Genomic DNA, 25,958 nt, shown 5'->3' on the forward strand with positions numbered 1-25,958 from the left:
AAATGCACCATCTCTCAGGTTTGTAAATATAACCATTTATTTAAGAATAGAATTTAAGAGTTTTCATTCCACATTCCAATCCACTTGTATGATTTGATATCAATTTAACAGTTTTTGCAGCACTATCCTTACAGGACAGCCATTTCAATTCAGACAAACAATACTGTTAAACCAGCATTAATTGTGCACAGAAGGTTGTTTGTATTTTCATTACCTTGTATGTGGTTGTCAGTCAAGCATTGACTTTTAAAAAGCTTCTAACAAATGAAAGTTTAAATATGTTGTCGTGAAGTGCTTTTTTTTCTTCTTGATATGACAGGAAATTCTATCTTTGAGAGTTGATAGCTTTTCACATACTCACGACTCTGCCAGTTTAAAATTACAGTATATATATATTTTGTCAATAAAGTGAAACCAAAAACTCTAAACGGTCTAATCTGTGACGTGCAATGTAGTGTGACGTTTTAAGTTGATCGTGATTACCACAGAAATCATATTTAAAGTGTTCAGCCAACGTGTTTTCATCCTGCAATGAATTTCCTTTCGTTATTCGTGCAAAAATATATATAGCCTCAATATATCAGCCTGGTGTACATTTACATGGGAAACAATACAGGGACATATTGATAGGAGACTAAATCTGATAGGAGAACCTCTTACCAAATCTAAGAATTCTAAACTAGGAATTGAATAAGAAAATCAAAGGTACAGAAAAGTAAGGTATGAAAATAGTGTTATCTAAATCATTACTTAACAATTAATAAGGACATTGCATGTCCCGTCTATCTCCCTTTCCCCTCTCAAAGGGAAACAAAAACATTCAGGTCAACAAATCATGAATCCTGGCATAAAGCTTCACATGGTTATTCCAGGAGATTATTTTACAGAGGATAAATGAAAATACTTTACAGATTACATGAGGTATTGCACAGATTATTAAAAAAAAAAAAAAAGCAAAAAAAGGCAACAAAAATATACAGCGATTTGAAAAAGAAAAAAATAATACACAGAACTGAGTAAAATTTGGGGAAGTGATAATTTAGTATCATTAACTCTATTGGGTGGGATTAGTGTTGGGGGATTAATCATCCCATTCATCATCATCCTCAAAGTCTTCGTCATCATCGTCATCCTCATCTTCATCTGAGGGACCAAAGATATTGCAAAACCACAGTAAATATTTCAATAGTCAATGCTGGATTTCACTTTAACTCACAAACAGCAGTGAATTTCATCTAAACAATGTCATCGAAAAGGACATTTCTTTGTACAATGGAAGAATCCACCCAAAAATGATATTAACAACTTCAATTTCTGTTTCTCACAGAATATTTTATGATACATTTATGGTGCTTTTAAGTTCTTTTTGAAGCTTGAAATCTCCAGTCCCCATTCATTTGAATTGCTTGGGAAGAGCAAATAGTACATTTTTCAAAGTTCCAAGCTATCAGGGGTTGGAATAACATAAGGGTGAGTAAATGCTGACAAAACATTTAATTTTGGGTGAACCATTTTTTAAGGAACTTTTAAGGTACCGATTTCAAAGGGGATTGTGCATCGCAAGACAACTTCAGTTGCAATGCACTTTAAACCCTGATTTATACAACAGAAAAAGGCAAACTTTTTTCTCCTGGATGAACTAAAGCAACCTAGGCGACAGAAGCCGGCACCTATACTACGCACAACGGCATTTTAAAATGTGTTCATTGAGGGTGATGTCACGGTGTTTAACGTACTCTTTCCAGCCACAAGTAAAGCCGATAATGCAGGTTTTTCTCATTGTGGACCACTGCTTTTAGTGCTGTGTCGCTTCTTTGCTTTATTAAACTTGTCACGGCCCCTTAATGTTAGTAACCTAGGTAACAACTCCTCAGCAGGCACACGTAAAAAAACGTCATGTCCAAACCACACCCACAATTAGTTTTAACCAAACATCAATGTTCTTCGACCTGCTGAGTTCTCCTAGGTCAAGAATTTCAGAAATGAGGGTCTGGGTAGCTCAGCGGGTATTGACACTGACTACCACTCCTGAAACCACGAGTTCGAATCCAGGGTGTGCTGAGCGACTCCAGCCAGGTCTCCTAAGCAACCAAATTGGCCCGTTTGCTAGGGAGGGTAGAGTCATATGGGGTAACCTCCTTGTGGTCGCGATAAGTGGTTTTCGCTCTCAATGGGGCAGGTGATAAGTTGCGCGTGGATCACAGAGAATAGCATGAGCCCTTCACATGATGCGAGTCTCTGCTGTGTCGTGCACAAAGAGCCACATGATAAGATGCACGGATTGACTGTTTCAGAAGCGGAGGAAACTTGTACTTTTTGACCGGTTTGAGGTGAGTAACCGCGCCACCTTGAGGACATACTAAGTAGTGGGAATTGGGCATTCCAAATTGGGAGAAAAGGGGATAAAAAAAAATGAAAATTTCAGAAATGTGCTCGAATAGAAGAAATATCACCAAACGAACACCTTGGCAGAACAAAAGCGTCACTGTATTTCATAATCTTTTGCAGGCGAACTAAGTGAAACCTGTTTGCCCAGTAAATATAAATTAGCCTTAAGCAAGGCATCCAAAAATAATTTCAGAGAAATCAAATTTGCTGTATTCCTGCTTGATTTCAATCTGGCACAGCTCTTTCTGCGCCTTTAAGGGATTTTTAGGGATTCCTATGAATCAAACACTCCTACAGAGCTTTCTCTAGTGTGTAAGTGCCCTAAATGTAACTAAACAGTCAGTTGCTACTTAAAAGCTCTTTTTAATGACCCGATATAAATAAACACTTGGGAGAGTGGAAAAGGCACTTACCCGAGGAGTGGATGGCTTTGCTTCTCTTTTGCATCACCTCCATCAGAGCTCCAACAATGCCTGCTGACTGAGCAGGGGTGGGCGGTCCTGAGTCATTGTCTGATACCTGTACAGTCAAAACAGATGGAGTTCTGTCATCTCACTACCCTTAAATAATCCACTCTTAACTCTAAAATCTAAAAAAAGTTGAGAAGTTCTAAAATAAATAAGTAAAAAAAATATTCTGGATAAAGTTAATGATCCTCACCATTTTAAGCTGGATGCCCTGTCGGATCTGGTCGAGTAGTGCGTCTCGCCCTGTGGATGATACTGGCCTATTGTTTTGCTCCACCTTTTTCAGATTGGCACCCTCCCTGATTTGCTCCAGCAGAGCTGACTTGCCACCCATGGGCGAGGGCGTGGGTTCACTATGGCCCCCATCCATTTTCGAAGGAGGTGGAGGTCCAGGTGGAGGTGGTGGAGGGGGAGGCGGAGGAGGGACGGCTCCTCCAGATGTTGGAGGTGGTGGTGGGGGTGGTGGCATGGAGGCGGGGGCAGGGGGAGGAGGAGGTGGATGTCCTCTACTGGGAGGTGGTGGTGGAGGTGCTCCCATGGTTGGGCGGGATGGAGGAGGTGGAGGAGGGGCGGATGTGGGCGCCCTTGAAGGTGGAGGGGGTGGTGGGGCTCCTCGTCCCCGCACTGGAGGTGGTGGAGGTGGGGGCCCAGAAGTGTGAGGAGGGGGTGGGGGAGGTGGGCCACCTCGGGAGGGTGGAGGTGGGGGTGCTGCCAATCAAGAAATTGAAGAATTGTCAGCATGAAGAAAAATAAACACTCACCTTTTTTTTTTTTTTTTTTTAGCATAGTTTAAAGTCAACATAAAACGGTTTGAAATCCACTTTACTCATTCAAGACAAACAGAGCTGAAATATTCTTCTAAAAATCTTTATTTGTGTTCAGCAGAAGAATGAACATCATAAACATTTGGGATGACATGAGAGTGAATAAATGATGAAAGAATTTTCATTTCTGGGTGAACTATCATTTTTCCCACCCATGCAGTCTAGGTGATGTCAGCCGAAAAGTTGTTTCGGAGCAATTAATTACATTTAAGACCAAACACAATTTGGAAAAATGTGCAGAGATTACTCATGCACAATAAGACCAGGAATATGTATATTTGAAGTAAATTGATTTCATGTTGACTTGCTTTACAAAGACTTCACCACCAGGGTAAACCTTAACGTTTTGCACCACAAAACCACATCAACATTAGTATTATAAATACTATCTCACACTTCAAAAAGTAAATAAATAAATGCCTCAAAGAAGAGGAGGCATGCCTTTACTCAAAACGTGTTAAAATCACTAACATTTTCAATTCAAGTCTACTAATATGCTCATGCATAACTCACTAGACTCACATTAAGTCACATTAAATTCAACAGGCACTCTCACACCTTGGACATGTCATCTAGTGTCAATCAAATAACCATTCAAAACAACTCGCACCAGCTTGCAAAGACTCAGACCTCTTATTCATGCAAATCACAAACACACATTCTACCTATCACACCACCTGGGAGGATCTGAAGAAAAACCACATAGATCAAATATAGCAATGATCATATCTGCAGCCAGCTTTATTTTTTAAAAGCCGATGTTAAAGTTCTGTGTAACTAATCCATTTTTTTTCTTGCTCTGACAAAATATAGAACATGAAAGTATACACTGAATCTATACGCTTCTGTTTGCTGCTTCTTGTGTTGAAAAACATTACACTTCTGTAACATTGCATTCCCACCTTTATAAACAAGTTTTGGCAATACTTATTAACCCTTCATTGTTACCATGGAGATATGCCAATGATGTAGTAGATAAAGAAATAAAGCTGAATAAAAGGTCATTGTGTGGTTTCCTCTACATTTGAAAAAACAATTATAATTAGTTTTTCATTGAAATGGTCCCACATGTGAACTTCTCTAATGGTATATATTTGGGGAGTACAGTAGAAAAGCATTTGGAATGTTTGTAAAACCCATTTGGAAATTATCATAATTTTTGCAATTACCATTACATTACAAGTTTGACAGATTTTCTGTGATTGTCTGTGGAGCATTATATTTCATGTCATGTTGTGCCTAATTAAGACAAAGTGTTAACTATGGCCTTGGGAAAATATTTTTCTTGATAAAGGCTTGCAATAGGCCAAACAACTGATTTAACAGATTATGGTTGGTACACAGACCCTAGAGATATAAATATGTGAGGCCACAAAATCGCAGGTGTTCAGTGCAGTGAATATGTGACAGTGATCGGTCTCACCTTGTCTCCTCAACTCATTCTTCACTGCCTCTACACCTCCCTTCTTCTCAATGAAGTCATAGATGACCTTAGACGTCTCCTTGTCTTTCAGCTGGGCCTCTGAGATGCCACACATGTCAAAAAGGTTCTTTAGCTCTGGGTCCAAGTTATTTAACTGCAATAACAAGTAAGACCAAGTATTAAAACACATTTTCACAATCATCATCGTTGCACATTGAACTAATATTGACATTTTGAAATTCAAGGGAACTGCGCATTGAACAAGATTAGCATTTTTCTCAAGAAAATAATAGTGCTTGCAAGGCGACAATAGAACCGAGTGAATTTGAGGTAAAACAACTCAAAATGTGAGTGCAAAAGACACTCTAGTCTATTTTCAGTCTAGTATCTAGAGCGTGCTATGCGGCTGCTAATGTGTTCAGAGTAGTTTTTACGGTGTTGCTACATGGTTGCTAGGGAGTTCTGGTAGGTTGCTTGTTGGCCCAATTCTCTATGATAATAAGGTGCCTAAATATGGCTCAGATCCCCCTTTCAAAGCAAGTCAATAGGATTTTTTCGCTTATTTTACGGTTTGCCAAAAATCGCCTGATCGCTTACAAAAGAAACAGCACACCTCTCATCAATAAGCCGAATGATTTCAGGAATCTTTCATGTCTAGAACTCAAAAGGTGCGAGTAACGAACTAAATTCCGAAGTGTAATACTTGGGGTTAAGGGTTTGCTTAAATCCCTTACCTTAAGTAAGAGCAATAGTAATGCTTGCCTTAGCAAGCACCACTAAATATAGAAAGAGGGAGAGAGAGAGAGAGAGAGATTAATAGTAAGCAAGAATGAAAAGACCAATCCCATTTTAGTATGCCAACAGATTTAAGAAAGATCAAATCGCAATTCAGAATGCAAATATTACAGTGCTGCCTTGCAAGCCCAGTAATAAACCATTTTCCCAGCTAAACTCCATGCTTTTATCAAACCCAGTGCAATCCTGCCACCTTGTGGTGAAACTGCTAATGGTAAACACAGAGGGTTTTAGTAAAACCAGCCATTATGTCATGCAGGACATTCCAACAGCATGCACAATGCAACACTTGAAATGAGAGGGCTTCTTGGCAGCATTTGCATATTAATCCAGAGACTTAAGAGTAACACCATCGAACATTATTGTTTTGATTGAACCCCGAATAAAATTTTTTTTATTTTACTCACACTTACATAGTTGGCAGGACCTGCAGTTGGTCCATAAAAAATGGTTTGCCATAAATCAATATTATCAAAATTGGGAATGAACGTATACGGCAATACGGTGTACAAACGCAGAAGTGGATTGTGTCACGGGCGAGAGGCTGCATTTTCAAGCATCAGATGCATCGGCCAGCATGAACACAAGGCTATTGAGGCATTTAATCATGTCATGTCTACACAGGTCAGCATTGTTTTCCTATGAGAGATTCTGCATTATGCATGTGAGAGCCTGTATGAGACACAGAGAGTGTGTGTTGTTGGGGTGACAGCGAGTCATTGTTGTGTACTCACATCGAAGCCTGTGTTCGGATCCCAGCCTACATGGCCGATGTGCCTGTAAAACATCGCATTAAACACGAGAGCTCAGGTCAGTCCCAATACAGAAGCACAAACTATAACATGATATGCAACATGAGAACTAAAAAAAAAAAAACAAAACGGATACACAAACTATACACATTACAAGCTCAAAGATAATTCACAATTTTCATTTGATCAATCCCAACATCAATTCTTAAAATCCTGATAATTAATCTTTCACTTTTAGATTAAAGTAGGGCTGTCACACAATTTTTATCAAATACATTTTCTCATGCAGATTAATCAAGATATTTTCAATTAAAGGCATATATTCATATTTGCTGAGAAAGGCCTCTAAATAAGGATAATTGAATATAAATTATATGACATATTAATTAAAATAATTATAAATATAAAATATGATTCAGATAGAAATATACTGTATTGCATTATTGTGGCAGATGACATAATAGCACAAGTCAGCATATTGTTTGCTTTATTCCCAGATCATTGACAATAAGACTAAAGTCAACAATACGCATCAGATGAATGCTTTGTGCATCTCACTGGTTCACTTTTTAGCGTCATAAACGTTGCATTTTTAAAACACTGTGTCAAGCTAAAAGTAATTAAAACTTTGAAAAGAGTCTTGAAATCCTTGCATTCTGTTGTGCATTGTCGATCTGTCAAGAACACGTTAGTGCAAGCAGCTTTCATTCGGTTGACCTGCTGCTTATGAAGTTTGTTGAGGGGCGCTGACAGCCCCCTGCTGATGCGGCTCATAAAAACACAAAATTACTTCAAGCTTGAATTGCTCCGATGGTAGGAAAATACTTGACGTAATTTACTTGCTTGCAAGGAGGCATGATAAATTGCGAATATTTTTGTAACGAGTTGTTTTTTATACGGTACAATCGCACTAAATAAATGCATTAAAATAACAGCCCTAAACCAAATTAATCAGAATTCAAATCACATTGAATCAAGCACTTTTAAATCAGAACTGAATCAAATAGGGAAATCTGTATCGATACTCAACCCTATTATGATATGCAATTCTGATGTCACTTCCAGCAAACACAGGATGTGCTTTTGCTGACTGAAATTGTTAAGACTCAGACTCACTGAAAGTTGCTTGGTGTGCCAATGTCAGCCTTTGTGAGCTTCTTCCTCTTGCTCTTCACCTTCTTTTCTTTCTTGTTAAGGCCACTGTGCACCATGTTATTCATGTGGGAATTGTTGTGGAAGCGCATGTTGTTTATCTCCGGATTTTTGATGTCCACCGTCGCCATCGGGAGAGCAGGTCCTGGGCACATTACAATAGTCATTAGCTACAGTCTGACAATCCTGAACCAGTTATACATTTCCATGTGAGGAGGAGGACAGAAGTCCTCACTGGTCAAGCTCTGGGAGTTTGTGTTGACAAAAACAGTTGATTCTCTCCATGCGTAAGCACTGAATACTGAGGGGCGTCGCACAATGTTTGTGTTCTTTGCAATCCACATGAATGAATCACACATATTCTTGAAAATGATGTTTGATGTCCCATTCATTCAATGTTCAGATAATGCTTGTTGTTTGGCATTATGATATACACCATTACAGATACTGTACCTGCAGCTTGAACTCTTGAAGTTTACGTGACCATGGCAACATTTATTCAAAACGAAGTTACGTGCTTTATTATACGTTTTGCTGCAGTTTCCCAGAGAAATGTCCAGTGGGGGGCGCCAAAAGTGAGTGAAATGCTGACGTAGTCAGATGAGGTTTTTAAGGTGAATGTTAAATGTAGGTTTTAATGAAGAAAATGTACTTCCCTAACCTAAAACTTTAACCTAACCCATACCAATAGTGATCTAAAATCATTTAGATTTTCTGAAACAATCGCATCATTTCGTGTCACTTCTATGACACTTTAATTTTCTATCAGGTGAGCTACCACATAAGCGAATCACCTGGGAATGTGTAAATGTAGGGGAGTCTGTAATGCAAGCTTGAAAATATATTGTTTTTCAAATGATGCGTTATAGTAAGTGTTTTTATATCATAACAGTGAGTAATAATGCGCAAAATAAATCTGCCTTTATAGTCGTAATTTGTGTGAAAGTGAATAAAATGCAGCTGTTGTAGCACCTCTAGTGTTCATTTCACCAGGAAACAGTGACTAAATGCAGAATTCGGCAGGCAAAATTCAGTTTGCAAAAATTTATTTACAGTAATGTTCATTCTATGAGACACAGTTGGATACCTGGACCTCCATATTAAGTAAAAAATGTGGACACATTTGACAAATTCATGTTTCTCATGATCTTAGAACATTTTGATCTAGAGACTTATATCTAGAGGCTTAAATGCTTGAAATACATTTTGTTGACAAATAAAAACTGTGCTTTTTTCCTTTTTTTTAAATGGATGACATGGACAAGATATTGAAAGAAAAGCATCCAAAAAGTGGCCAGAATACGTCATTTGAGAGAATGTCAAGAGTTTGCAGAGATGTAATCTAGAAAATGGGTGGCTCCTTTAAATAAGCAATAATATAAGATAGTTTTGTTTGAGATTTTTTTGTCACTACATAATTCCCACACTCCCATTTGAGTTATTGCATTGTTTTATGACTTCATTATGACTATTTTCCACATTTATATTGATAAGGAATGAGCAGTTGTGTCCACATTTTGACTGGTACAATAAGTGAATCCATTTTTAGCAAAGGCTGTTTACCTTCTCAAAGAGAAATGTGAAAACTCGTAAGTTCACAATGTTTTCTCCAACTAAATGAACATTTCAGCTACATTAATTATGATTGATTTTGTTTACATTAACATGACCCTGTTAAACAGATATTGGCAGTGTCCAACATCACAACAAGCTAAATAATTTGTGAATCATGACAGACATGATGTCATAAAGATTCTCATCGTGGGATAAAAAGCAGCACTCACAGCAAGGGCTGCTGTAGGAACAACAGGCGTTGTGTCGAGAGAAAAAAACCCTATGTTAGCTATGATTTCACTGAATACAAAAAAAAAAACCACACCACTATTTATCCAATACTTTGTTCCATTACGTCCAAAAAATTAGCTCATATATCATTGATATCGAATGTTTCCAAGGTGATAAAAAGGAGAAATCTCTTAACAACTAGTATAAAACATGTTTCAAGTTTGTAGAAGTGGAATCTCTGTTTCGTTCTTTTTTTTAAAAACATTGAGATTCTCAAAAAAAAAAAAAAAAAACTTTAATATTTTTATTTTACCATTAAGAGCTATTAAAATACTATAAAAAAATAGCATCTTGAATACATGTGAATGTACACAACTTTTTTCTAAATCTATTAAAAAATAAATAAATAAAAAGTTTCATTTAAAACCTGCTTTTTTTTTCAAGTTTTCACCATTTGACCTGAACAAAACATGTTTCCTTTTTTTTTTTTTTTTTTAAACTTCACACACATTCAGGGGGCTATAAAGGAGTCCTCTGTATTTAATTTTTTAGTTTTGTCACATGAAAACAAAATGGCTATCTACATGTTGGTTACGCCACCTGACTTTCATTTGGTGGACAAAAACAAATATGATTAATTTTTCATATTTACTGTCTCCGGACGGTAAAACCACTTACATTTTTTACCTTAAGCCCCAGAAAAACATGAAAATGACTTTGAACTAAATTTTTGATTCATGTTCATCACAGTAAAGGTGTATTCAATAAATTGTTTTGTTTATTAATTACATTTTTAATATGTTTTTATGTAATAAATCCAGGCCAAAAAAAACATTGTGTCACAACATTGACCCTTATTGTTTTGTTAACATTTTTATCATATCTCAATAGCTATAAAGGATAGGATAGAAAAGGATAGAGGCCACAACATCACCCACTGTGATAATCTGCAAAATACATTCATAACCTGACACCTCCTCTGATACCTACCTCGACCGAGAGCCTTGAAAGTCCTCTGACCTTTACCATCCATCCAAACACCACCCAGAGCACCTGAGAGAACATCTTCTGCCGAGAGGAAGGGCCTGTCACTACATTTCAACAGCGTACTAAGACAAGGTCGAGGTAAAGAAGCGTTCAGTTCGTCCCTGGACAACACTAGACATTGCAGGGGCACCAGGCTACCATCTGGCTTCGATATGCTCTCTAAAAACTCCTCAGATGGGGCCGACAGGAAGGTTGTGCAGAACATCATCATTGTGGCCCCGCATTGAACCGTGAAGCTACAGGAAATCTACCCAATTCCACCCTGCGTGATAGGTCATCTAGCAAGCCAGGTAGCCTCAAACCAGCGAGACGCATTTGACCCAAATGCCTGTGTCGTCCCCCTAGATGATCTTTAAACCAATTGGGAACATTTATTTTTTGATGAGCTGGCTACCCACCAAAGCAATCACACTAGTGAAATCCTGAAAATGTACAAACGCAGAACAGAATATTACATAAATAACTGAAGTCACCGTTAATCCTGCTTAATCTCTGAAATTTGCTGTAAGCATTACAAGTTTGCAACTGCAGGAAAGACCATACATTATACCTTATAAACAAGTCTGAGTGTTTCACTTGACAGATGGTTTGCGGTCTTCAGTCATGATACACACTAGAAAAAAATTAAATAAAAGAGGTTCCAATTGGGACCAAAAAGGACTTTGCCCCCCTGATGCCACAGGAGAAGCTTTTTAAATTCTTCAAAGTACTTTTATCCAGCGTCTGTAGAGGAAACCATCTTATGCTGATGTTATAAAGAACCCAGGAACCAATATGCTGATCTGAATAACCAATTATATAACATCAATACACTATGCAGCAAAAAACTGGTTCTTTCAGCTGAATGGTGCTGCAAAGGACCTTTTAAGAACATTGATTTTAAGAGTCTACAAGCATTCATTGGAGCATTCCAGTGAATTACTGATACAGCAAACACCTTTATATCGGCAAAGTAAAACGACCGTACATGGCATGCACAGTCAGATATATAGGATACCAATCTATTTATGCAACGAGGAAGTGCAGGAGAAGGAAGTGTGCTGAGGAAAGATTACGTTTGCTTTTATCAGCAGGTAGAGAGCATTATTTTTTCTTTTCAGCTGAAATAAGCGAGACACATCGTGTAAATCTGTTATGAATGACTTCATTATTCATAGTATTGTTAAGCTGTGGCACAATATGATTCTAACCACAAGTATAAATTATGAAAGTGAATTTGTAATGAGAACAGATTGCAGAAAAGAAAAAAGGAAAAATAAACTTAACTGCCCTCCAGAGCTGCTATAGCTAATCTAGGGCACATGTGTTGACTTGCCAGATTTGTATTCTAGTAATGGGTCTGAATGTCAAAAATAATATATTTTTAGTCTGGAAATTATATTGAAAAATCTAATAATGCTGTAATTGAAACTTTCACTGAAGTTTAATACTGTGTATTCTCTACTAAAAGCTATTATGCTTAAGGCACAGCATCCTTTATAAGCATATAACAATGCAATTGGACAAAATTATTGAAGCAATTTTTGTAGAAAAGGAGCCATTATTAGGTGTTTAATTGGTGTCACACTTGTGTAGCTCCAGACAGCTATTGTCAAATCCCCACATTTTTTGTTTTTACATGTTGGCAAAAATTAGTAATCCACACATTGGAACACAAGAAATCAACAGTTTCTTTCTATAGGACTGAAAATCCATGTCTCTCCATTTATATGTCTCTCATCATCATCTCTATCCGTGCAGCATAGACGTAAAGCGTAGACTCGTAAAGGGCCAGAACGCTAGCTTTATTCCCACTGTAAAAAAAAAAGTCTATTTAATTCGCCTTTAGAGATGAAACTTTGTTAAACCGCAGTTCTACACGTGTCTGGAAATCACGAGCTGCTCAATATCCACAATGTAAGTATACATTTAATTAGGTAATGTTTCAAAACGAAAATGTTAATTCGACACAATAATGGCATTTGATATGAAAAGAAGCCAGATCATTATGGGTATTATTATCAGAGCAGTTCAGCTGCAGGACGAAGATGAATATTTGAAACCGTCTACTTCATATCATCCTCATAAAACAGTTGTTACATGTCTAATTTCTGGACCATACAAGTATTTTTGTTCTTTGTATATCCATCAGTGTTTGTCTTGTTTGGGTTGTCTGATTTGATGTTATATACACATTGATAATTCATAGATTAGGCATATCTACATACTGTATATTACACATCACAACCGATTTAGTAGCAAGTCTGTTCTCTCAGTGATTCATCTGTTATTACATTCAGCCAATAATAAAATATTTAACTGTGTGTAAAAACACTACACAAGGGCAAAAGTTGCATTTCAGCGTGACCAAACGGGTGACCTAAAACACATAATCTCCTCCACTGCTGGGGCCAGTGAAAATTTTGGCGGGGCCAGTAAAAATCTGAAGCACTGACCCAACCTGTCCAGTACAAAAAACCCTTAGTGTTGAGCACTGACTAGTATGAACATTTCCTAAATGATGTCAATCCGAAACCCAAAACCCAGATGATATATGGCCATAAGAAAATCTTTAAACTAAGTGAGGAAACTCAGTGTCTTTAATATGATTGAAAGGGAGAGGGCCGCAGCAGTGCGGCCGTATGGAATGACCCATGTAGCATACATATGGCCTCCCATCACACAGATTAACCTCAGGCTTCCATAGACAGCTTCAACACTGCTCTCAACTAGGTCAGGTACAATGCTAACACATTCACATGCCCTCACGCTTGACAACGCTCACACAAGAATACGCTTTTCCATGGAAGACACATTATTTGTGTATGAAGTTAATTTCTGCAAAATTCTTTACAAGTAAATAAAATAATCATAAAAAAAAAAACTGAAAATGATTAGCACTGACAACATTAGGACTAAATTCATGAGTGAATGTAAGTACCAGCAGACATACCATTTGGTGGGTCACGCCTTTTCTCTGCAAAAACAAAATTAACATTGTTAAAATGTGGAGGCCAATTTAAATGACTAGTGAGGTCAGTAACGGAGAGGAAGAGAGCTAGCAGGAAGTCACCCAAAGGAGAGGGGAGAAGGTTTTATGGGTGTTAGTTTTGGAAAGGTTATTGAAAAAAAGACTGTAAAAAGAGGTGCACTATGCCCTGAACTCCTGCACACTTTTTCAAGTCCTAAGACCCACAAATCAAATTAATGGTTTTATTCTTACATTCTTTTTTCTTGGGCTCCAGCATTAGAATCAGCATTAGGCAGAATGATAAACTCAGTCACCATTCACTTTCACTGTATAGAAAAAAAGCTGCAATGAAAGTGGATGAGGCTTACATTCGGCCTAACAGCCTCCACAGAAGAGGTTTGTAACAACATGATGGTAAGTAAATGATGACAATTCATCATTTTAAGCTAATAGACATGTTTTGTCTTCATTCTACACACTAAAATATAGGAGAGGGCAGACTAGACAGGCACAAGGGATGTATAAGGCAACGGGGGCTCTTTAAAAAACAGTCAGCCTGGAGAGAAGCATTAACATCAAAGCCCAGCATGCAAAACAGAGCAGGAAGTACTGGAACCCAGCCAGGAAGCCAAGAGAGAGACTGCTACGTTTACAAGAGTTGCAAAAGGAGAAAAGGCCCACTATGAAGGTTTTACCACACACCCTACAGAGACGATTCCAGCACACTCGCTACAACTGATTACAACTACAGACTGAGGAGGAGGAAAGACAGGTTGAAATAAACAAGAAATGTAAATGTGGAACCAGAAACTGGTTTACTACAAAGGTAAAATTCAGATAAGTATAAACTAAAAAAACATATTTACTTGCTTCTAATGGAATCATTCACCCAAAAATGTAATTGTCACTCATGTAATTCCAAAACCCATATGGGACTAGTCTTTTTGAAGAATGTTCATGCTGCTCTTTTTTTCCCATACAATGAAATTAAGGCTATTATTCTGCCTAAATCTTATGGGACTGAAACAACTTGAGGGTTATTAAATGATGACAGAATTTTAATTTTTTGGGTGAACTATCCCTTTAAATGTAAAGCATGTTAGCTGAGAGTGTTAAAAGAAAGTGATTTAATAAAGGGAAAAGACAGAGGGAGAGTTTGAGAAAGGATCAAATTTGGGAAGTAATGGCACATTTACCAGATTTCCTTTGTCGTCTGTTGAGTAGTTCATTGAGAGAACTACGGAATCGTTTGGCTTCCTCTTCACTGGCGAAGTTGAGACCAATCTGACATGACTAAAGAGCAAAACACACCTTTTAACCAAACTAACACATCAAATAACAAATAAAGCATTTTTATATCCTTACAGCTGATCAAAAAGCAGTATTACAAGAATGACAAGCCATTAATTAGCTAAACAAAAAGGAAATGAGCTTACATCTCCTGCAAAGGTAATGAAGTATGATCTCGAACTACTGATCGTGAAATTATTGTAGAGCTCCTGTGCAAACTTTGCTTTCCCATCCTGCAAATGTGAGAGACATTTATATTACAATTCATTTGCACAAGTGCAGAATTTGGGCATAGACAACAGTGTCAACCTTTCATTTAAACAAACTGGTCCATTGGCTCAGAGAGCTCACCTTGATATCAAACACACGGATAAAATAGGACCTCTGAGGGTTGTCTTTCACCAAACATGCCACACCGCAGCACCTCTTCAACCAAGATGAGCCCCTGTCTGCTCCATACACCTGGACCACCGCTGAGCACAATGTCTACAAAGAGACAAATTAGAACTTTATTAAGAAATACGGTCACTTAACGATTCTTCTGGGTATTCTAATGGAAATTACCCCTTTTTTTTTTTAATGTAAATCGATTATTTTCGGATATAGTTAACATTAGATGCATCAAAGTATTCAAACAAATTACTAAAGACAAGGATATAAATAGATATAAAGATTTAATTTTAAAAACTGGAATTCAATTAAGGATATTTTCTGAAATAAGTGATAAAAACATGAATGCATTATCCTCAAATTCTAAAAATGTCTTTCCAAACAAACATGATATGTGTAAGAATAAATTTTGTATTCAATGTAAAGGTTTCTTTAACTTAAATATCACTAGGTGTTGAATTTGCAACAATAGATGGAAATTTAATAGAATTCCATGACAACAAAATTAATAAACATACTTTTGCTGGAAACCTATGGTATGCAAATGGTGCCACAAAAAATAATAGACCACATCGAATTTTTAGCAATATTTTTAATACTGGAAATCTTATGGCTGTAATAGAATTTCAAAACACTGCAATGAGCATTGCACGCTCTGTTTGTAGCAGATGACAGTAAACAGAGTGCAAATTCACGTTGTCGCACGAGGCACATACACAGTACATACTTATTTAATAAAATAGCAGCCTTTTGCGATTTAATAATCACGGAGTCATGTAGCGATCATCTTTTCCAGAGTGGGAATCTGCCGTCATAAGGTCAGATCTCCTTGGTCAAAACAACACAGAAACAACACAGCAAAAAAAAAAATTTACAGGGAAACAAATATGAAAGAAATATATCACTACTGTAAAGTTATGTAATATTCACAGTAATACTACTACTACTAATAATACTATATTTGTAATAATTGCATTAAACTTAAGCAGTATCAAACATCTGTAACACTCTGTTATGCAGCACTTTATTTGATAAAATATAACTCCAATGTTGTATTTTGGATTGTGATGTAAGGTTCGGTGTATACCGATCAGCCACAACATTAAAACTACCTGCCTAATATTGTGTAGGTTCCCTTCGTCCCTCCAAAACAGCACCAACCCGCATCTCAGAATAGTGTTTGCTATTCTTCTCACCACAATTGGAACTCTCCCTCTCTTCAACAAGGAATTTCCGTCCACAGAACTGCCCCTCACTGGACGTTTTTTGTTTTTGGCACCATTTTGAGTAAATTCTAGAGACTGTTGTGTGTGAAAATCCCAGGAAATCAGCAGGTACTGAAATACTCAAACCAGCCCATCTGGCACCAACAACCATGCCACAGCCTAAATAACTGAGATCAAATTTTTTCTCCATTCTGATGGTTGATGTGAACATTATCTGAAGCTCCTGACCCATATCTGAATGATTTTATCCACAGCAGCCACACGGTTGCCTGATTAGATAATCGGATGGATGACGATTATATAATCAGATGACAACCCCCGGGCCATAGAAATGATAAGCCTCGGGGCCCAGGACCACCATAATGCGACCCTGCAAATTACAGTCCTGTCAACTGGCCCTAAACTCTCTCACACTGGCCCCAGGCCAGCAGTCATCCTTACTTATGATCCCTGCATATGTTTGGATGTTTACTGAATTATTCTCATAACTGGAATCTTGAATGTCAGGGCCTCATTCAGGGCAAAACTGCAAATTCATATCAAGCACAAACTCTATGAAAGTCCAAAAATGCACAAAAATCAGTGCATAAATATTACATGATGTTCTTTGGCATACACTTCCAACTGTACATATCAAATGCTGCAGCCAAGAACTCAGTCACACTCGATGGGGCATTTTATTTTCTCTCTACAGGGTCTCTTAGGCTCTCAAATCAGATCTTTTCAGGCAGACTGTTTGCACTATTAATCCCAAGTGATCAAATCAGATTTGCGCGTTCAGACATAACCAGCCTATCCGCATCTGTTGCTTTGGTAACGACGTAGGCGTACCCACATGAAGATGCTTTCAAAACAGATGCTGGAAAAATGGAGGTGCATCATCTCGCTCTACAAACTCCCGATGTGGTTTTAATCAGATTGGAAAAATCTGATTTCATGAGTTTTTTTGCTGTACAGACAATCAAAACTCGGATTTTTAGTGGCAGTCTGAACAAGGCCTTACACTCAGTGTGTCTGCGTTCCATGCACATGACTTAAAGTAGCATTGTGAACACCCTTTTTTTTTTTTAAGGATATAGGTTACCAAAGGGAAAAATAGGACAGCATCTTGGCAATACTGTCGCAAGGATGACAGCCAAGATTTCAAAGATGAAATATTTTCCATGGACAAGCAATACACACACACAAGCTAATGCTGAGAACTTATGGAAGTCCACAAAACACAACTGCTTACTCTTCTCCGGTTTACTCTTTAGATATAACCCACATCAAACACAGATCATTCAACAAATCTTGTCAAAATCAAACTTAACATATATAAAAGTATCTGGTCAATATAAAGTCAACTCAAAGTTGATTTTTTTTAAATGTGTTGTTGTTGTTTTGCATTTGGCAAACTGTGACTTTTGATAATTGATCATTCCATTAATTATTTATTCAATTTATCTATTAATCTTGTTACTTTTGGTAATCGATTATTCTATTGATAACTTTATCAATGCATCAATTAAAAGTCTGTTTATTGTCACATGTATTGTTGGAAAAGCATAGGTGCTCTTTTTCAGGCTTCAGTATCCATCAATAATTACACCAAGCACATACATTATATGCAACTATTTTGTTCTATTATAATTAAATGTAATATACAACCCAAAGGCAGTCTATAACTAGTCCATTCATTGCAATCATCAACAGCAGTTACAGCAGTATCAATGAAACAAGACTTTCCTTCATTTCGTGTAATGAAAAACTGCTTCCTCGTGCTCAGAATGTGCATACTCAGCATCTGAAAATGAGTACTCATCCTGTCTTGGTGAGCAAAGTGATTCAAGGGCATTGGCAATCTCTAGTAAACATAGAAATATGCACAGCAAGTCAGATAGACATCTGCACTATGTATCCAAAGTTAATCGAATTCAAGAGTAAGCACAATTTCCATTTGATATACAGTGGTCCCCAAAAATGTTTAGACACTTTAAGCCGGTGCCACACTACCTAATTTTTCAAGTTTGAGCTTCATTAACAAAATCGCAGACCAGGCGGAGGGAGACGAAGTGTGCAATAGCAGGAGGCCGTTAATCACTTGACTGAGAGGATTCCCGGCTAAGTTATTGGTTACAAAAATGGGAAAAAAGGATCAAACATGACAGAAATGTTTTTCTGTTGCCAGAGTGGGCTCTTGTCTTCTTGTCAACTGGCCAATGAGCTTCTTCTTTTAACGGATTTACAAACACTGATTGCAATCCAAAGTGATTCTGTCACCAATGACATCAGAAAGCAGAGCCACAACAGTCGGTTTTTGTTAAACGTAATTTCTTTATTCACTTAAAGCTGCAAATGTATTGCAGCTTTAAGTTGCAAGTCGAGAGTTCAAATCTAGGGTGTGCTGAGTGACTCCAGCCAGGTCTCCTAAGCAACCAAATTTTCCTGGTTGCCAGGGAGGGTAGAGACACATGCTGTAATATCCTCGTGGTTGTTATAATGTGGTTCTCGCTCTCGGTGGATCTCGTGGCGAGTTGTACGTGGAGAATAGCTTGAAGCCTCCACGCATGCTACGTCTCCGCGGTAACGTGCTCAACAAGCCATGTGATAAGATGTGGCGATTGACAGTCTCGGACGGTGAAGCAACTGAGATTCGTCTTCTGCCACCCAGATTGAGTCACGACGCCACCATGAGGAATTAGAGCACATTGGAATTGGGCATTCCAAATTGGGGAGAAAAGGGGAGAGAAAAAAAAAAGAAGCTGCATATGGAAATATGTGTTCAACGGCAAGCCACGAGGGAATAAATTCACAATCACCATTTCAAAAGGTAACGTTACTCAATAAATCACTTTCCAAGGGTGTTTACACACCTTGCTCTTTGGAGCATTTGTTTTGGAACCTGGTGCATTTCTTCTTTTGGTTTGGTTCTTATAGGAATACATTAACACGGCATTCGCACTCGGATCTGCACCAAAACAATCGTCTGAGACCACCTGGACGGAGAAATCTGTAGGTTAGCTCGTCACCATAATTCATCAAAACATGGATATACTGTAGCCTTTGGTGGCTATTTTTGATATAGGTTGATCTCCACAATCACTTCTCTCATTTTGATATTGGCAGAACAGACACAAGTAGGATAGTGTTAGCAACTTTCTGACAGATAAAAACGTGGCTTCACCCTTTCTGTGTAAGTGTTTGTGCAAGTGTGCAGGCACGAGAGGAAGAGAGCACTCCATGACCATGAGAACAGGTACAATGCAGAAAAAAATGCAAAAGCTAATGACAAATAAAAACAGCCACAATGGAAATTTGACAGTTTTACACTGTTTTAAAAGTATAACCTTGTGAAAGCGAACCAATCTATGAAGAACTACTGTTCTGTAAATACTCCTGTTGTTATTTAGGTGAGCGCCATGTTACAGGGAATCAGAGAGTGAGTGTTGGGGTGAGTTGGTACGTTTGTCACCACTCCACCATATTGTATCGGCAAGTGTGTCATACCTCCCACTGAGATCTCAGCAAAACAGTCTGCATGTGTGACACCCTCTGCAAAAATGTAATTGTTTGGAGTCCGCTAGTGCACTGGCTTAAGCCACACTTAATGTCTAAAAATCATTGCATTAGATTACAAAACATGCTAAAAAAAACAAAAGATGCTAGAGCTTTTCTCAGAACTAAATTTTGCAGTAACTTTTAACCAAAAGGTCCCAAATTCACTTTTAGTGGATGCATGAAGTCCCCATCATGTTCACACAGATGTCCTAGGCTAGCAGAGTACAGGTGCAATTTATCAAATTATCTGTGGATATGTTCCACTAAATTTGACAACCAGAAATTGCCCAAATCATTTTTAATAGAACATTGTTTTATCGTTAAAAACCCTTTCCATTGTAAAAATGGCTCTTTTATCAAATGTTTTGAATAACTTGCAGTTGAGAGCACCCAGACAAAACAGTTGAATTTCATGATTGCAACCGATCTAGGAGCGACATAGACTCAGGTATAGGCCTAAAAGTAGCCATTCATTTTAATGATAGTCTCTGGTTCCAGGATCCACCGATTTTGCAAATCATATAACCAAGGTGGTGAAAAAGGCTGATAACCAATTAAGCAGACGATAGTTAAAAAAAAAAAAAAAATCCTTGGTATGACAGGTACAGACATAGAGGCTACAAGAGTTCACAATATATAAATTACCAGATGCAGTTTATTGTTCAACCAAAATCCCAATAATGATTTGGTACATAATGTGGGACCTTAAACTAGAAAAAAGCCAAGAACACACAGGGACTTTTACTTTAAAATGACAGAGACTTGGCTCCAAAATGCTCTACAATGCTCTATATTTAAGTATTTACCAAATTGAGCTTTTAATAACATTTCTATATTTAACCAGATGAGTTTCAGCAAGGAATAATGTTCATTATTATAGACAAGGGCTGACAGGGCACGTTTCCATATAGTAGTTGCATTTGTTTAGTTTTTTTTGCATGCCCTCACTTATAACACAACAAAATATGCATTGAAGTATGGATAAAAAGATGAATGAACATTGCCAATGATGACAGATTTAGATACAGCAAATCCCCACATGACTGTTATTATTTCATCTCTAGAGACTGCTGTTAAACTGTAGAATGGAGTCTCCTAACTGTAGAATCCTTCAGTATCCGGGTACAGAGGAACATGGAGGAATTTAAAAATGTTAATAACTGATAAGCAACTATCGGCCCAGAATATTCGGTAAGCGATCAACCTCTTTATGTCAGGCTGTGATTGGTCTGCATTAGGGCTAGGTGATAGGACGATGTAATCGGATATCGGCGATGTCTTACAAAGATCCTGATGACAATTCCAAACAGACGTGATCGACGATATCAGAAAACGGGAAAACCAAGGATCTGGGAAGTCACCAAATATATGCACCATAGCACCAGGCATGCACCAAATGTGACGAGGCTGAATTCAGTTCGCAAGCTCCTCGTACAAATGTATCTCATGCGTGGGTAATTTTGCTCATGTACCAGCAACAGGTGGGCGACCTGCTGCAAGATGTCTCGCAGTGACACATGACAAGAAATGCTGTTAGTCACAAAGACATGCGCTTGAAGAAACACACTTTATTATATTTTAAAGAACAGACAAAAGAAAAGCCATCAATGCTTGTGTTTGATTCACTGTTCGTTGCTGCAAATGACCTCCGAATATCTCAGGAAGAGCTTAAGAGTTGTGTTCGCTTTATTTTCAAGGATCAATTTGCGGTTAACATGGATTGTGACGACGATGTAATTTGATATCGCAATAGTTTCAAAGCTAATTATTGTGAAAATATTTTTTACAAATCGCCCAGCCCTAATCTGCGTAGAAATCAGATTCTAGATAAGCAATGGCTCCGCAGCCCTATTCATTAAAGCTCAAATCTCCATGGAAAGAAGGCAGATCAGTTCACTTCCTATCCTCATAGACTGCTGATCATGCACAACTACCCCCCTCTTCATCTTATTCCTTCTCACAATCTCTCTCTCCCCCTCTCTCTTTATTGTGCGATTTGGACTCCATCCACACTCTGCCCTCAGTTTTTGGTGTTGGTTCGGGACAAACACTGATGAATGAACCCATGACTGCAGGATCTTGGCCCTAAACAATGCATCTCATATTGAATCATTCCATGTGAAAACCCACTTTACGGCCTGGCCTCTTGGCTGCCATTCCTGGGATGACGGTGCTCGCAAACAGAAAATCTTCTCTTCAACCTGGTCATGTACAAGCAACTTAAGTAGGTCTCAAGGGAAAGCATGCCATACTTGTGAATCAGACGCAGACAGCTGCATTACACAGTTCAAAATAAGGGAAAAAAAAAAGACATTTTGGACATTCCTGATGCCAAGCTTGCCTAGTATACTCTCAGACAGTGTATGCAAAGATTTTTTTTCCTTTAAAAGAAAAGTTCACCGAAAATAAAAAGGCAGAATGTAAGCCTTAATCACCATTCAAGTTCGTTGTAACTTTTTTCCAATGAAAGTGAATGGTGACTGAGGCTAACCTCATGCCAAACTGCTTTTGTGTTGCACAGAAGAAAGTCAAATGTTTGGAACAACACAAGGGTGAGTAAATAGTGACAGAATTCTCATTTTTGGACAATACTCTCATTATTTACTCTCCCTCATGCCATCCCAGATATGCATGACGTTCTTCTGCTGAACACTATGATTAATTGAAGAATATATCAGCTCTGTTTACCCATTCAATGCAAACGATTGGTGTGAAAACCTTTCAATCTCCAAAGATCACAAAGTCAGCACAAAAGTAATCCATAAGACTCCAGTGGTTAAATCCATGTCTTCTGAAGCAATATGTGTGGGTGAGAAACAGATCAATATTCAAGTCCTTTTTTACTGTAAATCTCCACTTTCACATTCTTTAGTTTTTTGGGCAATTCGCATTATGCATGCCTATCGCCTCCTACTGGTTGAGGCTGGTCAAAGGTGGATATTTATAGTAAAAAAAAAGACAAATATTGATTTATTTCTCACCCACACCTATTATATCGCTTCAGAAGATATAGATTTAACCACTGGAGTCTTATGGATTCGTTTCATGCTCCCTTTTATGTCCTTAATGTAGCTTCAATTTCTGGTCACCATTCACTTGCATTGTATGTGCCTACAGAGCAGAGATATTCTTCTAGAAATCTTTGTTTGTGTTCTGCAAAAGAAAGAAAGTTATACACATCTGGGATGGGATTTTCATTTTTGGGTGAACTATCCCTTTAATAACAGCAAGCTTCTGATAACCTTTCCTTAACCAGTTATGTAGTCCTCAATCTCTTTTAGCACCATTTTAACTTATATTCACACTTAATTTAACAAGAACACCATTTAATTGAGCAATCTAATCATATTAAAAGAAATAAAGTCATCAAATTACCCTGTGCATCTTGTTGATATGACCGAACTCAGGTAAAAGTCGATGGTTGATATGAAAGGCTTGAAGAATTTGGTTATGGACAATAAATCGTTCATATGACATCCCACCTGGAAGTGCTGCAACAGTCATTTGGGGAATAAAATGCTTTCTTGTTTGTGAAATAGTCTCACTTTAAACACACCTACTACGAGTCCTTGATGAGACAGAAAATTATCTTAACTTGGAAAAGGTCTTGTATGTAACAAATGGTTTGCCTCTAACGATAAAGTATAATGGATATAATATAAACCTGGGGAGTAAATCTCATTTCAACATAAGGGGGACAAACAGACAGGAAGATAATTGGTAATATTTATAATATTGACAATTTGACACTTTCCTAAATTTTACATACTGACCTCCTCTAAAGTAGATTAGATAGATAGATAGATAGATAGATAGATAGATAGATAGATAGATAGATAGATAGATAGATAGATTCCTTCACCTGGATTCACTATTACAAATCAAATGCTCACTGTTATGAATCGGCGCAGATTGCATGACACATTTTATACAGCCTCAATATTAAGTGAGCTGCCTACCTAGACACCATATATGGGCATCATATGCACGTGTACACTATAACGGACTCAGAACGCGCTTATGATTCGCCAAAATGCTGTCTCACTATGTTTTGAGACACAGTCCACTGCGATAGACAAATAGACGGCCTATTACTGAAGAATGTCCCATGCAATATGCAACTACCGTCTCACAATCATTAAAACAGCACGAAGAGCTATAATATCCCATACTGCAGCTCTTTTCTCAGTACGACACCACAAACACGGGCGTCTCAGTCCCTTGATAGTCACTTACGGATATTTTAAATGCGTTAAAAGACAACTGTCCATGCCAGAAATTAAAGCCAACGCCAATCCTTTCATTTGCATCACATCACGGGTTATTTTCAAAGCAGCATCATTTGCATTTGAACTTGCGTTTTAAGGACTATAGCTGGGGCCGTGACTGTAAACACAACTTACGATGCATTTCCTGCCCAGGTAGTTGAAGAGACAGTCGTTCTCCTGCGGGGTCAGAAGCAGAGAGCCGACATTTGCCACCCTCCTCTGGGGCGGGTGGCCGCTCATGTTGACCGGAGGGCAGGCGGATGAAATGAAGCGTTTGTCTCGTCTCAGATAATTCTATGTGAAATGTGTGCAATCAGAGATCAACATGGCCTGCGCGCGGCTCATCCCGTTAGGAATTCCGCACACAAGTAGACCTGAGGTAGTGTTTTTTTTTCCCCAATGCGCGAGCGGTGCGGAAGCGAACCGTTAACTCCCGTGGATTATTTAACGTTAAACACGTCCACTTTGAGCAGGCTGCATTATATAAACTTTCATTCCTAACTCCTAAAGCAATAACAACCGTTCAATTCAACATGGCAGCAGGACGGTAGAGTTCATGGTGCACTTCGGGAAGGGGGGAATTAATTTTGGTTGGTTTATTTGTTAGCTTCATTACCACAAATACACCCTTGTTTTAAATAATTGAATACAATTTATTTATGTTCACATATAGCTCGTTTAATATCTAAACACATTGGATTATAAATCCAATAATGACATGTACATAACAAATCCCTCCTATATTTTCTCCTGTTGGTCTATCCTTGTTTTCCCTTGCCTCTTGCAGAATGTGGTCGGGATGGAGCGGAGAGGGTGGAGCTCTGGTGGAGCAACGCGCCGTTATTGATAGAAAGGGTTTACACAGCCTGTTTGACTGATCTAATACTGTATTCGACAGATGAGAAAAAAACCTCTTACAAATAGAACATTTAAAGTACAAATAATAATATGAATCTAGATTATTAATGGCGAGCGCAAGCTTATATGCATTGGTTGGAAATTGTATCCATGGACAGACAGCAAGTATTGCTAATTAGTTCATTTTAAAATGTCCTCAAGCCGCAGGTAATCCCAGCCATGCTAATGTAGGCTACAAACAACGACAGTCTTGCTTGTGTGATATTGCTTTTAACAGTTCAACCAACAAGTAAATAATATTATATAACTTTTATGACAAAAGTTGAAGTTACTTTCTTCATTTCTTCTCTGCCAGCTAAAATAGTTCCAAAATAAGCCAAAGCAACCAGCACAGCTTTGCTGCACTGCTCTCATACTTTGGTTTATTAACTAGTTTGTAAACTAATTCGATTTGAACCAATCTTTTAAATGAATATCTTTTTTGTTCACTTAATTTGTTTTGGTGGTGAATTGACTCTGAGACAATGGTTGAATGACTCACTCATAGATAGGGATAGGAATAATAAGGAATTTAACGGTTCCAATTCTGATTCCTCTTAGTGATTTCAAGGAAGAATTATAATATATATATATATATATATATATATATATATATATATATATATATATATATATATATATATATTTGAAGGGGCAAGTGAAAGATCATTTTACTTGTCCAACCGGACAAGTAGCCTGATTAAAATGTAAATAGAGAAAATATAAATGGCTATATTTGTGCCTAGGCCTGTGTCACTTATTAT

At 37.8% G+C, this 25,958-nt stretch overlaps 1 protein-coding gene across 2 annotated transcripts; it reads right to left on the reverse strand.

Annotated features, from left to right (window-relative positions):
• Positions 1 to 21: 21 nt before the first annotated feature.
• On the reverse strand, positions 22 to 24,833 carry LOC127640110 (actin nucleation-promoting factor WASL-like). Of its 2 annotated transcripts, XM_052122511.1 has the most exons (11): positions 24,433 to 24,833; positions 15,225 to 15,359; positions 15,020 to 15,106; positions 14,780 to 14,876; positions 13,566 to 13,589; positions 7,766 to 7,946; positions 6,632 to 6,674; positions 5,103 to 5,256; positions 3,049 to 3,563; positions 2,802 to 2,907; positions 22 to 1,143 (listed from the first exon to the last, which is right to left on the reverse strand). In XM_052122511.1, the coding sequence occupies exons 1-11, from the start codon at positions 24,535 to 24,537 to the stop codon at positions 1,082 to 1,084; spliced, it is 1,509 nt and encodes a 502-aa protein (XP_051978471.1). In that variant the 5' UTR covers positions 24,538 to 24,833; the 3' UTR covers positions 22 to 1,081. The 2 variants fall into 2 exon arrangements, with proteins under 2 accessions (XP_051978471.1, XP_051978472.1); XM_052122512.1 differs by lacking the exon at positions 13,566 to 13,589.
• Between the last annotated feature and the right edge of the window lie 1,125 nt (positions 24,834 to 25,958).

The sequence above is a fragment of the Xyrauchen texanus genome, chromosome 49, assembly GCF_025860055.1.
Source record: "Xyrauchen texanus isolate HMW12.3.18 chromosome 49, RBS_HiC_50CHRs, whole genome shotgun sequence".
Taxonomy (NCBI): Eukaryota; Metazoa; Chordata; class Actinopteri; order Cypriniformes; family Catostomidae; genus Xyrauchen; species Xyrauchen texanus.

Coding starts and splice junctions, on each gene's coding strand:
- LOC127640110 (XM_052122511.1), bottom strand. CDS start 24,537: ATGAGCGGCCACCCGCCCCAGAGGAGGGTGGCAAATGTCGGCTCTCTG. Junction 14,877..15,019: donor TCATTACCTTTGCAGGAGAT/GTAAGCTCATTT, acceptor TTTGCTCTTTAG/TCATGTCAGATTGGTCTCAA. Junction 5,257..6,631: donor ATCCGAACACAGGCTTCGAT/GTGAGTACACAA, acceptor TTGTTATTGCAG/TTAAATAACTTGGACCCAGA.